General features: G+C 37.5%; 1 protein-coding gene across 1 annotated transcript in view; it reads right to left on the reverse strand.

The window, feature by feature from the left end:
• Positions 1-13949, reverse strand: part of ITIH2 (inter-alpha-trypsin inhibitor heavy chain 2) — a 49839-nt gene that overhangs the window by 2063 nt on the left and 33827 nt on the right. Inside the window, exons 15-19 of the mRNA XM_020965108.1 lie at positions 11918-12090; positions 9507-9644; positions 6283-6396; positions 2794-2992; positions 2348-2520 (exon numbers count right to left, since the gene is read on the reverse strand). Of these exons, the coding sequence (XP_020820767.1) occupies positions 2348-2520; positions 2794-2992; positions 6283-6396; positions 9507-9644; positions 11918-12090 (797 nt within the window). The remainder of the gene's footprint in view (positions 1-2347; positions 2521-2793; positions 2993-6282; positions 6397-9506; positions 9645-11917; positions 12091-13949) is intronic.

Genomic DNA, 13949 nt, shown 5'->3' on the forward strand with positions numbered 1-13949 from the left:
TAGTTAACCTTATCTAGCTGTTAAATGAGCAGCTAGGTTGCACAGGGCAATGGTCAGAGGTCTTGTCCTGGAGTCAGGAATATCTGTGGCAAGTAACTTCACCCTGTTTGCCTCAGTTTCCTCATCTGTGAAATGAGCTGGAGAAGGAAGTGGAAAACCACTCCAGTATCTTTGTCAAGAAAACTCCAAATGGGGTCACGAAGAGTCAGACATGACTGAACAACCTATTAAATACTTTCAGTGTAAAACTGTAGGCTTTAATATTAAAAGTTTATCAATCCTTTCAAAACATTACCAGATCTCAGGGATGGAAGGGCCTTGAGAGATCATCTAATACAACCAGTACCTCACTAGGAATATCTTCCACAAGAGTCCAGATAAGTGAACGTCCAGCCAAAAGATGTCCAGTGATGAGGCATGCGCCATTCCCCAGGCAGCTCATGCCATTTTAGGGCAGCTCTAATTGTTAGAAAAATCTTCCTGACGTGATCAAAATCTGCTTTTCTGCAACTTCCATTCATTGCTCCTATTTCTTCCCTTTGGGGCCAAGTCTATAATGATTCTAATTTAATAGATTTAATATGTCTTTCACAAGGGGTCATAGATTTATAGCTAAGAGGGAATTTAGAGGTCACCTAGTGCAAACTCCACTTGCAAAAATTTTTTTGGTTATTTTATTTTTAATTTATGGAATAAGACAAGCATTTTCATAACATAGTATAATTAAAAAAAGATGTTTGCACGTGAAATTGCAAATCTAAAATGTACAACTTGCAATTACTTTTAAATATACAATAAAGTTATCATGTAAATTTCTTTTTTTCCCTTTTTTTCTTCTTTCCTCCTTGCCCTAGAGATGTAGCCAAGATCAGAAGGAAAACAAAAAAAAATGGAGGAAAATTTTTATAGAAAGTTTCTCACATAAAAGTCTCATATCTCAAACATGTAAAGAACTGTAAGAATATGAGTCATTCCGTTAATTGATAAATGGTCAGAGGATATGAACAGGTAGTTTTCTGATGAAGAAATCAAAACAATATATAATCATATGAAAAAACAATCTCCACTTTTTACAGTTGAAGAACTGAGAGCCAGAGTCCTGGAATGCCTTGCTCACAATCAGACAGGTAATAAGTGGCAGAACCAGCATTTGAACATAGATCCCTGTCTCTAAATCCAGCACTCTTTGCACTGTATCATACTGCCTCACCTGTATGAAAATAGCTGTTGTATCTCCTGTACATCTTTCCTATTCAGGCTAAACAGTCCTATTTTCTTTAGCCAGTCTTTGAGTGGCATGGTCTCTAGCATCCTAAACACTGAGGTTGCTTCCTCTATACATCAACATTCTTCTTATAGTGTAGTACCCAGAACTAAACACCATACTTCAGATATGGTTGGGCAGGTAGGTGGCACAGTGGATAGAGTGCCAGGCCTGGAGTCAGGAAGACCTGAGTTCAAATCTGGCCTCAGATACTTACTAGCTGTGTGACCCTAGGCAAGTCACTTGACTCTGTTTGCCTCAGTTTCTTCATCTGTAAAATGAGCTGAAGAAGGAAATGCCAAACCACTCCAGTATCTTTGCCAAGAAAACCAAACGGCAGGGCAGCTAGGTGGCGCAGTGGATAGAGCACCAGCCCTGAAGTCAGGAGGACCTGAGTTCAAATCTGGCCTCAGACACTTGACACTTACTAGCTGTGTGACCCAGGGTAAGTCACTTAACCCCATTGCCTAGCAAAAAAGATGGAAAAAACAAACAAACAAACAAAACAAAAACAAACGGCTGAACCTACTGAAGAACCGGACATGGTCTGGACAGTGAGACCTTCCTGGATACTATGCCTCTTTAAATTGTTCTGTTTTGTGATTATGGAATCTTGTCTGAGGAAACTTTGCTTGACCTTGGAAATGCCCCTGGCTGTGCCTCTCCTTCATTCCCCTCTGAATTGCCAGGTTCTTCCCAGAATCATAGAATCTCAGGGTTAAAAAGTACTTGAGTCCATTTAGTCAAATGCATAGCTGAACAAGAATAGCTTCTATGATATATTCAATGAGAGCTACAGCCTTTTCTTGAATGGGGTGGGTGTGGGGGAGCCCACCGCTTCCCAAGGCAACCAGTTCTCCTTTTGGTTAAGTTCTAATTGTCAGCAAATTTTCTCCCTTACATCGAGCCTAAATTTACCTCTTTGCAACTTCTGTCCTTAATCTTCATGATCTCTATTATGAGCAACAGTTAGTCCTTGGATTTCTCCAATTGCAACTTCTGGCTTAGAGAAGAAAGCCATCTAAAGTCCTAATAATACCTAGAGACTTGGTGGTAGCTACCATTTTCAGACAAGTACTTTACCTATTAGTCCATGGGCATTCGGTGAAAACTTGTTTGTAGGAGGGATATAAATACCCAAGAAATCTACATTAATGGGATGCTTTTTCCAAACACGGTGAAGTAAGACTGAGAAGGACATATCTCCATCCAGGGTGATGTTCACAGTCTTCTCTTTTTTCACTGAGACAAGCAATCTAACACAGGAGTAAGACCGAAGTAAGATTAATTTTATTTCTGGACAGACCTAGACAGCAGCTCCAGTCAACCCTAACAATAGCCATGAGCATTTCTCACCACTGCTCCTCATAGTTTTTCTATTAAAAAACCGTTTGCAAGACATTGCTAATGTAGCAATTATTTAAGTCATTTTATCTTGTATTTAGGTCAATGGGATATCAATATGGGTGACTAAATTATTTCAAAGGTAAAACATAAATTTAAAAAAATTGTGATACAATGGTACTTACTTCTTATGAACAACGTGAGCTGTGTCCAACCATGACAACATGGTAGTATGGAGACCCTTTTTCAGGGTGATCATCTCTGTGCTAATTTCAATTTTCATGTCTTGGCTTTGGAAATAAAATGCCAGTTTTCCAAAGTAGGTACTTAGTTTTTTATTCTTAGGCATCTTGGCTCCAATGAGCTCTCCATTTACCAATATGCCTATAAAAAGTAAAAGTAATGTTCACTTTATTTTTCTTCTTTTCTGTAAACATTTGATAGAAAGAAAGAGCATTTATTGTTTGCTATATGCCTGCCACTGTGGTAAGTGGTGAGCATATGAATACAAGCAAACAAGACAGTCTCCATCCTTGAGGAGTTAATATTCCAGTAGGAGAGGACAAGACCTAAAGAAATGGGAGCTGGAAGCTGTGTGGAGTGGGAGGCCTCTGCTGGGGAGGAGCAGAGAAGATAGAGAAGCCTAGGGATCCCTTGAGTAGCAGTGAAGTGAACATGACTGGGGTCCCTTACGTGACAGAGGTCTGAAAGAGGAAGTCATCATCAGTTAGGAGGATGGGGCTCCAGAGCACAGGTTTCTCCAGGTTGGCTGGTGAGGAGGCAAGGCAGTGGAGAAATCTGGAGAGTGAGTTGAATAGAGGGAATAAAGGGAAATTGGCTAGGGCTCTTCATGAAGTGGTATTCCAGGTGAAGGATTCCCCAGTTGGGAAAGCAGGGCCTCAGGGCAGAGACTTCTTCAGAGTGGGAAGGCACCTAACTGATTAGGAGATGAAGTCTGCATAAAGCTGGTAATTACTAATATCTATATTAAAAGAAGACTGGAACATTTAATATCCTTTATACGTCTCCTCTCATAAACTTTTCCTCTCATAAAATCTTTTTCCAATGCTTTCTTATGGTGCAGAGATAATCCAGCTTGGAGCAGAATGTCAGGTAAGTTCTACCGTAGCTCAATCTTTAATGAGCTATATGAAGAAGTTAAAATGTCACTTAAAAAGATGAAATCAGGAAGAATGGATGGACCAGGGCAAGTATACACTAAAGAAGTCTGTGCTGTAAGCAATCCAATCTTGAAGGCTTTAAAGGCAGCTAGGTGACACAGTAGATGTTGGAAGTGTCAAGAAGATCTGAGTTCAAATCCTCAGGTGCTTGCTAGCTGTGTGAGCCTGGGAAAGTCCCTTAACCTCTGTTTCAGTTTCCTCAACTGTAAAATGGGCATAATAATACCTACTTCCCAGGGTTGCTATGAGGTTCAAACAAGGTAATAATTGTAAAGTGCTTAGTACAGTGCTTGGCACAAAGTAAGCACTATATAAATGTTAGCTGCTATCATTATTATTGTTATCATCATCTATAAATGTGTATGAAGTTATCAAAAGAATGGAGATGATATTTTTATCAGATGATATTTTTATTCCCCCAAAAGGCAAATGACAGGACATCAATAATTGTTGATTCATGTACCTCCCTTTTCATCTTTATAAAATTCTAATGAGAATGATCTGCACACATATAGAGGTTTCTTTAATAAAAAAAAAAACGGGAAGTGAACGAACAGTTTGGCTTTAGTAAACAATTTTCTACAGCTGATTTTATCTTTGCAATCATACAAGTGACTGAAAGTTTCAAAGAATACAAATTCCCAAATGGGTTTGGTGATTATAAAAAAGCATTTGACTTTACAGAACAAAAATGGAGTCTGAAAGGCTCTCCCCCAACAAGGAGTCTCTTCTGTATGTTAAGATCAGATAAGAATCCTTGATAGATTTAACAGGTCTAACACTAATGATTTAACATGATAGATCTAATACTAATGATGTCAAGTGTGCCTAAATTCCTATTTGTGGGTGATATTGTGGTGATTACATCAAGCTACAGAACATTATAAAGTCTCTTTGTTGAGATACATGATTACTCAAGAGAGGTCAACTGAATAACTGATAGGAAAAACTAGATGGATGAAAAAATGCTTATTGTCCAGACAAGAACAGACAATTAAAGGGGGCATCCTTTAAATGAGTACACCAGTACCTATGTCTAGCTCAGGCACTGCAGGGGAATAATGAATTAAACTCAGAATTCAATGGGAAGGAGAGAGCAGGTTTGACTGATTTGGGAAATTGCACAGTGCCTTTACCAGTTACAGAATGCTCAAAAACCCATTTTTCTTCAGTTTTTTTTCAGTTGTGTCCAGCTCTTCATGACGCCATTTGGGGTTTTCTTGGTAAAGACATTGGAGTGGTTTGCCATTTCCTTCTCCAGCTCATTTTACAGATGAGGAAACTAAGGCAAACAAGGTTAAGTGACTTGCCCAGGGTCACACAGCTATTAAGTGTCTGAGGACAGATTTAAACTCAAGAAGATGAGTCTTCCTGACTCCAGAACTCTATCCATGTTCCCAACTAGCTGCCCATCATTTTGACGCAACCATCCTTCTAGTGATGCTATATGGCTATAAATATTGGAACATATCGAAGTCTGAAAGATCAAAGTTAGAGGTGACTCAAAGTTCAAGAGAGTGACTCATGTTGGATGTAAGTAGGTTTCAACATATTGGTGCCATTTGAGAAATGTGAGATTGCAAGAAAAGATGGGTAGCTCATATTATGAGAGATGGAGGACAGCAGATGGACAACTTAAGTGCTGCCCTGGTATCCTTTGGGAAGTCATGTACAAGAATTGTCCAGGATGAAAAGGCATACTTATGTGCTGTGATTTGCACTGACGGAAGGAATATCTACTTTGATTAGCTCCACAAATACATTTAAGTATAGGAAAAGGATAAATCTTTAACACATATTACCCATAACTGATGTTTGATAATGATAGAAAGTTTTTCCAGTAATAATTAAAGTTAATGGAACTGATTACACTGTTCCCAAAATATTTTTCCTTCTAAAAGTTCAAAACCTTTAGCAATGTAGTTAAACAAATAGGGAATCTTGAATTCTAGTTATGATTCCTATTACTAACCATATGACCTTGAACATATAACAGCCTCTCTAAGCTTCTATAAAACAGGAAAAAATATACCTGTCTAGCTTATCATACAAGGTCATTTCATTTCAAATGAAATAATTCAGGTAAAAATTATTTGAAGACTATAAAGCACTATATACAAAGGTTAGGCATTACCATCAATCAATCAATCAATCAGCATGAATTAATTTAGGAACTATTATGTATCATATACTATGCTAGGTCCTATGGATATAAATTTAAAGAATGATGCAAGCAAAAAAAAAAAAAGAATGACACAGTCCCTGCCCTCAGGAAGCTTGTGTTCTATTGAAGGAGATAATATGTACACATATAAATTGATGCAAAATATATGCAAAATGATTATCATAATTCCCAATAATTCTGTGAGTTAGGGAAATACGAAGTTTCTACAATGGTGGCATAAGAAAAATGATTATTGGGTAGAGGTAATGAAGCATAAGAAATGCAGCATTTAGTTTAGCTGGCTTAAATGGAATTTATTTGTCACTTACCTGTCCCTGGATCAGAAACCAAGTTAAGGATTTTACCAGGTTCTGAGTCAATATTGAAACAAATGTTCTTTTGACTCTTTGGTAGGTAAATGATGAAATGTGGGTCATTCTCAACTGAAAAATAAACGCGGAAAGTAAAAAAGCAAGTAGGAAAAGAGCAAAGCTAAAATGGTGTTTAGTATCTTCTTCCTGAAGGGTTTCACTCATGCTTTATAAAGTCAGTATCTAAAGAATTTTTTTTAAACACAAAATTAAATATGTGTCTATTGTTGCTAAAGTCTTCTAATGCTGCACTGTAATATGTTGGGAATTCTGGGTTATTCAGCTTCTGGTGTTCAAAAGTGAAAGTTTTTCAATCAAAGTCTGTATACTATGTTGTATAGTGGTTGTAATCTGTTGTGGTTTTTTTGGTGAGGCAATCAGGATTAAGTGACTTGCCCAGGGTCACACAGCTAGTAAGTGTCATGTGTATGAGATTGGATTTGAACTCAAGTCCTCCTGACTGGAAGGCCAGAGCTCTATCCACTGCACCACCTAGCTGCCCCTTGTAGTCTGTTTTGATGAAAGGATTAACTATACCAAAATATTTAAGAACTATATGGTGAATAAATATAGAAGTATCAAAATAAGCAGAAAACTCATATCACTAAATAAGATGTTATAACCTCAGTTGCAGTTTAAAGTATATACAAGAACAAAGAGAAGCAAACTACCTTGACAGCACTTTTTTATTTTTTTTGGTCCTCTATGGCACTACATTGGTTTTATGCCTACCTCTTTGACTAATTCTTCATCTCCATTTCTTCACTTAAACCCCTCTTCTCAACTATGGACATTTCCCAAGGTTTCTATTTTTGCCATCTGTTCCTCTTTATAAATTATTCTCAGAGAATTTATTATTCTCATAGCTTTAATTCAATCAACAATTACTACTTAGAAGTATAAGATCTTCCCTGCCTTCAAGCAGCTCATAATATAATTAGGGAGATAAGACATAAACACACACACACACACACACACACACAATTAATGATACAAAAGATAATTGTCAATTCAACACAATAGCACACAAAATATCACAAGATAGTACCACATATAATTGATTGCCAAATGAATTATACAGATGTTATCTGTGCTAATGGCGTCAACTTGAAAAAAAAAATAGAATCATTATATTTTGAGAAGGCTCCAAAAAACGTAGGTTAGCTTTGAATTGGAGCTTGAAGTATGCGTTGGATTTATTTAAGGGGAGAAGAAAAGGAGGACACTTTTACAAAAGTGGTAGTGCAGAAGTGAAAAAGGACAAAATATATTTATAAAAATATATTAAAGAGATGGTTAATCATCCCTGTTTAGTTAGAAGAAGGTACTCAAGAATTTGTTTTGGTCCTCTATGGCACTACATTGGTTTTATGTTGGAAAGGAGAAAAGGAGAAAAACTGGGTTTTGCTTAGTTAGGGCCTTGAATACCAGGATAAGAAATTTGGATTTTATTTTATAGGCAATGGAGAGCCACTGATGGTGGATATAATTTCTCTTGTCCTGTTTTGTAGATAAAAGAGCAGGAAAAGGAGATGATACTTTTTTCCTCTCTAGGCAATTTCTTCCTTGTTTTATTTTATTTTTTGACGAGGCAATTGGCCTTAAGTCACACAGCTAGTAAGTGTCAAATGTCTGGTCTGAGACCCAATTTGAACTCAGGTCTTCCTGACTCCAGGGCCAGTGCTCTATTCACTGAGCCACCTAGCTGCCCCATTCTTCCTTGTTTTAGCTGAAACAGAACAGACTGGGGAGAGTGTTAGCAAGAGAACTGGAAAACCTCTGGCTAAAGTCCATGTCTATGGAAATCACAGAATTCTTGATGGAGAACTTACAACAACAACAGTATGTGCCAGGCACCGTGCTATGCACTTTACAATTACTATCTCATTTGATTCTCATAAGAATTCTGAGAGATAGGTGCTATTATTATCCTCATTATACAGATGAGCAAACAGAGGTTAAGCGACCTGTCCAGAATCATACAGCAATTAAGTGTGTGAGGTCACATTTGAACTCAGGTCTTCCTAACTCCAAGCAGGGTGCTCTACCTTCTGCACCATGTCGGAAGAATCCAGGGTAGCATTCCCTTTGTGTCACTCTCCTAACATAGTCACACTCCCAGTTTGGCTCCACAGATGGTGGCTGCCCCATTTCCATGCTTGTGCTGGGTGGTTCAGTGGTTAGAGCACTGGGCCTTGACTCAGAAGACCCGAGTTTAAGTTCAGCCTCAGATACTTACTAACGGTGTGACCCTGAGAAAATCACTAAACCTCTGTCTGCCTTATTTTCCTCAACTGTAAAATAGGGATAATAATAGCACCTACCTCACAGGGCTGTTGTATTAAGTGATAATAAGTGTTTGACACATAATAGGCCCTATATAAATGCTTATTCCCCATCCCCTTTCACTCACATGTTTCTCCTAATGTCTAGAATGTTCTTCTTCTCCCCATCTAGTTCTACTGAAATTTTGTTCATAATTTAAGACCCAATTCAAATGTTCTATGTTCTATGAAGCCTTCTTTGATCCTTCAATCTGGAATGATCTTTCCTACTTGGGAGCTTTGTTAATACTTCCCCTATGTACCTACATATTATTTTGTATTATAGTTGTTTGTACATGTGTCATAGGTTGTCAATTTCTTGAGAGATTCAATAAGACTCTGATTTATTTAAAAAAATTTTTTAAGGCAATTGGGGTTAAGTGACTTGCCCAGGGTCACACAGCTAGTAAGTGCCAAGTGTTTGGTCTGAGGGCAGATTTGAACTTGGGTCCTCCTGACTTCAGGGATGGTGCTCTATCCACTGCACCACCTAGCTGCCCCTGATTTATTTAATTTTTGTATATCCCTTGCTGCCTATTATACTCATCTGCACATAGCAGATATTTAATACATGTGTATTGAAGTCTGTTGAGGCTGAATTATCTTCAGATTAGAGAACTTATTACCTCTTGATCTTTAAGCTAAATGTAGCAATTTCTGCTTCAAAAAGACCACCACATTCTCATAGAGTTGGGGCAGGATTTTTCTCCTTTTTTTCTAGAAGGCAGCCATGCTAAATTTGAAAAATTCTCCAGTTCTCTGAATATGGAGCTTGGCTTGAGAAATATGAAAGTCCTATAAGACTGCACTTGAAATGAGGTCTGGGAAGTGAAATGAAGGGGCCAAAGATCTTTTTACCTCTCATCACATGAGGAGGAGGAGTTGCTACAAGCACTTGAGCTTGTTTCATGCTCATTGGACCCGTTGTTGGTGCAGATTTGGCCCAAGATGGGATTGAACTTTGAGCAGCCTTCTTGCCATTCGACAATAAAGTACCTGTATAGATTGAAAAATGGATTCTAGTTACCAAGGACCACACTCCAAACGCACACTATTGCAATTATTTATAATAAATAATATAAAAAGTCTGGTCTGTTCAATTTGTAGCATCCCTTAGCTGTAGACTCTCTCCTTCCATTTTTACCCTGTATTCCTTCTCCTTTTCAATCATATATGTGCGTGCTGGCTACTATGGTATTTTTAAAGTTATCACCATTGTTGGAAGATTGTTATCAGATGTAGTTATTTATTTATAATATGAAGTCGTTAGACCAAATGATCTCTAAGGTCCCTTGTAGCTTTAAGATACTATGATATCTACAATTAAAAAATGATCATTCATTGCGGGAACTCAGCAAAAGTTAAAACCAGTTGTCCAGCTGTGCATACTTAACGATATGTATCACCTTCCCAGGATGATGCATGGGCTCTTCTAGCAGCTGTTGCTATTAAGAGTTGGCATGCCCCTATGAACTAGAACCTCAACTAGACACCTTTAGTTCTTGACTCTTGGCAACTTGGAAGCCATCATATAAGGGTGATCCTTCTTGTTGTTGTTGTTTTAGTCATTTCAGTTGGGTCCAACACTTCATGACTCTATTTGGGATTTTCTTGGCAAAGATACTGGAGTAGTTTGCCATTTCCTTCTCTAGCTCATTTTACAGATGAGGAAACTGAGGCAAACAGAGTTGAATGACTTGACCAGAGTCACACACCTAGTAAGTGTCTGAGGCTAGATTTGAACTTAGGTCTTTCTGACTCCAGACCTGGTGCTCTATCCACTGTGCTACCGAGGTGCCCTAAGGGTAATCTTTGCATCCTTGGAAAATCAGTGAGTATTTCCCCTCACAAAGCACCACTGGTATGAGAAGTCCTGCATAAAACTGGGGAGGCAAACTCAATGTAATTCCTTTCTACTGTATATATGAGACAACTAAAGAGAATTCATAAGCAGAGAAGGCGTAGGCACATGATAAAGAAAAACACAGCATACTTGCTTCCAGCTGTTTGTTTAGTGCTAGGCAGCCCTACATTTGCAGTGGAACTGAAATCAGGACAAATTTGTAGGCTTTGGGGGTCTAGAATCTTAGGCTTTGTGGTTGTGGTAAAAGAAGATTCCCCATTCTGTTATTAATTTAATTAATTTAATTTATCAATCTAATTAATTTAACTAAATTAATCAGGAACAGAAGCTAGGAGGTAATGATAAAAGGTATTATTAGCCACCCCAAGCACAAAAGGGAAGTGTCTCAATAATGAATGAGGAAGAGGGCTCATCTCAGCCAGCTGGTCATTTCTAGGTCTGTATGTATTTTCCTAATTCTGATCCCATATCCTTATCTAGCAATCTTTTCGTCTTGATTTGGTTTTCCGAGTAGGTTGCCCTACTGGAGAGAGATGTTCCCATTTTAAAATAGGAAACTGTCTTTCTGATACAAATCACTTTCCTCTTTTCCAAGGGCTTGACATCTCTCAAATCATTTGGTCATCAAAGAAATGAGAAAAAAGGCTTTGGAGAGAGGGGTGGCAGTGGTATAGTTTTCTTACACCTTATCCTCCCAACCCTGACATACTCTGCAATCAATTGACTCTCACCTCATTACTGTTCCTTGAACATGAAACTCTACCTCCTGACTCCAGGTATTTTCACTGTTTGTCTCCCATGCTAGGAATTCTCTTCCTCCTCCTTTCTTCCTTCAGTCCCAGCAAAAATCCCATGTTCTACAGAAAGCCTTTTTCAATCCCTCTTAATTTTAGTGATTCTCCTCTGTTGATTATTTTAGATTTATCTGTATATATTTGTTTGCATGTTGTTTCTCCCATTAGACTATGCATCCTTAAGAGGAGGGACTGTCTTTTGACTTTCTTTGTATCCCCAGTACTTAAAACAGTGCCTGGCACATAACCAGTGATTGATAAGTATTTATTGACTGACTGAGATCACAAGATCTCTTCTTGAATATCAAACAACTAGGGTTAACCTGCCATCTAGCATCAACAAGGCTGAAAATAAAGACAGCATTTACTGTAATGTGTGCAGATATTTCTCAAATGTGTCTCACAGATGTCAGTCACTAAGAAAGGAAAGTAAAAGGGACCAATAGAGTGACTATTCCAAAGTTCACCACATTAAACGGCTAGAGTACTCATTAACATAGGCCAAAAATTGCAACAGTGGGGCTGGGCCTTGAAGTGACATAGGGTGGCCTAGCCTTTGATCCAGGGCCAAAGAGATAGTTTGTGCCTCTGGACTAAAAGGAAACACTGACCCTGACAGCAAGGTCTTCGTTGGTCCATTGGAGAATCTGCCAGCATCCTCTCATTCCCATCAGCATTTTCAATCAGCATGGCAGTAAGTGGACTTACAACATGGTGGTCCAAAGACATCTGCAGGATGGTTCTTGTTATCTTCTTTTTGTCAAGGTTTGTGGTAGCCAGAGTCCTATGTGGGGTAGGGGGAGAACCAAACAAACCATCATCGAAACATTCCAGACTGAATTAGAGACTTGTTTTGGGGATCTAAATCTAGACCCAAGTTGGCTCCTATATTTATGGGAAAATGCTCAGTTGATTGCTGTCATGGTTAAACTTTTTTTTATAAACAACTTTTAATTGATGTCTTCTTTTTGTATCATTCCCCAGTATCCTTCCTCTTCTCTGTCCCAGACAGTCATTCCATATAACAAATAGTATTTTTTTTAAAAGAAGAAAATAAGCACAACTGAACAATACTTTGAAAAAGCCCCAAAACATATACAGTGTATGACAACTGTGGACCTCTTACACCCACAAAGAGGTGGATTGGAGATGACTTCTAATATTTCTTTATTTTAGTCTTACTTGTTCTTCATAATTTGTTATATTTGTTTTTTATTTTTAGCGTTTGGTGATTTTTTCCATTCACTATTATTGTAGTTACTTTATATGTTGTTTTCTTGGCTTTGCTTTCTTCAGTTTGCATCAGTTCATGCAGATCTTTTCATGGTTCTCTATATTCATCACATACATAATTTCTTACAGGATAGTATTATTCCATTACATTTGTGTAATGCAATTTGATTACCTCTTCCCTAATCAATGGGCATCTGCTTTGTTTCTAATTCTTTGCTGTCACAAAAAGTACTGCTATAAATATTTTGCTGCATATGGGGATTTTCTTGTTATCAAAACCTTCCTTGGAATATAAGCTCACTAATGGAGTCTCTGGTTCAAAGGGTATGTACATTTTATTTACCTTATTTGCATAATTACAAATTGCTTTCCAAATGGTTGTACTATTTAACAGCTCCACAATAATGTATTAGTGTGCCTATCATTCCACAACTTCTCCAACATTGACTATTGATATTTTGTGTCATCTTTGGCAATATGCAGGGTGTGTTATTTATTAATTTTGAGTAAGCTCATTTTGCGTTTATAAAAGAGGATGAATGTTCTTCACCTTGATTTTGTCAAGGAGACTAAAGCCTGTGGTTCATAACCTTCCCTCCACTACAGAGTCACTCTGCAGTGCTTTAGTCAAGAAACAACCATACTCCTAATTTGCCTGAGTTATTTCCTATGTACTAGCTCACTTTCACTTTCACTTTGACTGTTTGTATACGATATAAATTTGTAGGTTGAATGCCATACTAATACAACTACCATAAGGTTACTTTGTAGAACTAGATAAATAATACCAAAATTTTTTGGAGGAGCAAAAGATCAAGATTCTCAAGGGAAATTATGAAAAAAAAGTAAGAGGGAAGCCAATCATGATGAGATCTTAAATTACACAATTTAAAGCAATAACCATCAAAACTATTTGGTAATAATAATAATAGCTGACATTTATATACTGCTTACTATGTGCCAGCACTGTACTAAGTGCTTTACTGTTTAAAAAACAAAACAGAAAAGTTGATTGGTGGAACAGGTTAGAGAAACAAGACAGAAGCAAACACAACAGCATAGTGCCTGATAAATCAAATGACTCCATTTTTGACAAAAACTGCTAGAAAAACTGGGAAACAGTATGGAAGAAATTACGTTTAGTTAAAAAAATTACATAGCATACCATAATCAATTGCAAATGGATACATGACCTAAATATAAAAGGTCATATAAAAATTAGAGGAGAAGGAATGGAGATGCTTTCCACAGCTAAGGTTAGGGAGAGAATTTTTACCTATGTAAAGGATAGAGGCAATCATAAATAATAAAGTGGATAGTTTAGATTACATAAAATTGAAAGGTTTTTGCATGAGCAGAATAAATGTAGTTAGAACTAGAAGGGAAATAATTAACTGGGAAAAATCTTTG

Source organism: Phascolarctos cinereus, unplaced genomic scaffold (genome assembly GCF_003287225.1).
Source record: "Phascolarctos cinereus isolate Bilbo 61053 unplaced genomic scaffold, phaCin_HiC Scaffold_1;HRSCAF=81, whole genome shotgun sequence".
NCBI classification, from domain to species: Eukaryota; Metazoa; Chordata; class Mammalia; order Diprotodontia; family Phascolarctidae; genus Phascolarctos; species Phascolarctos cinereus.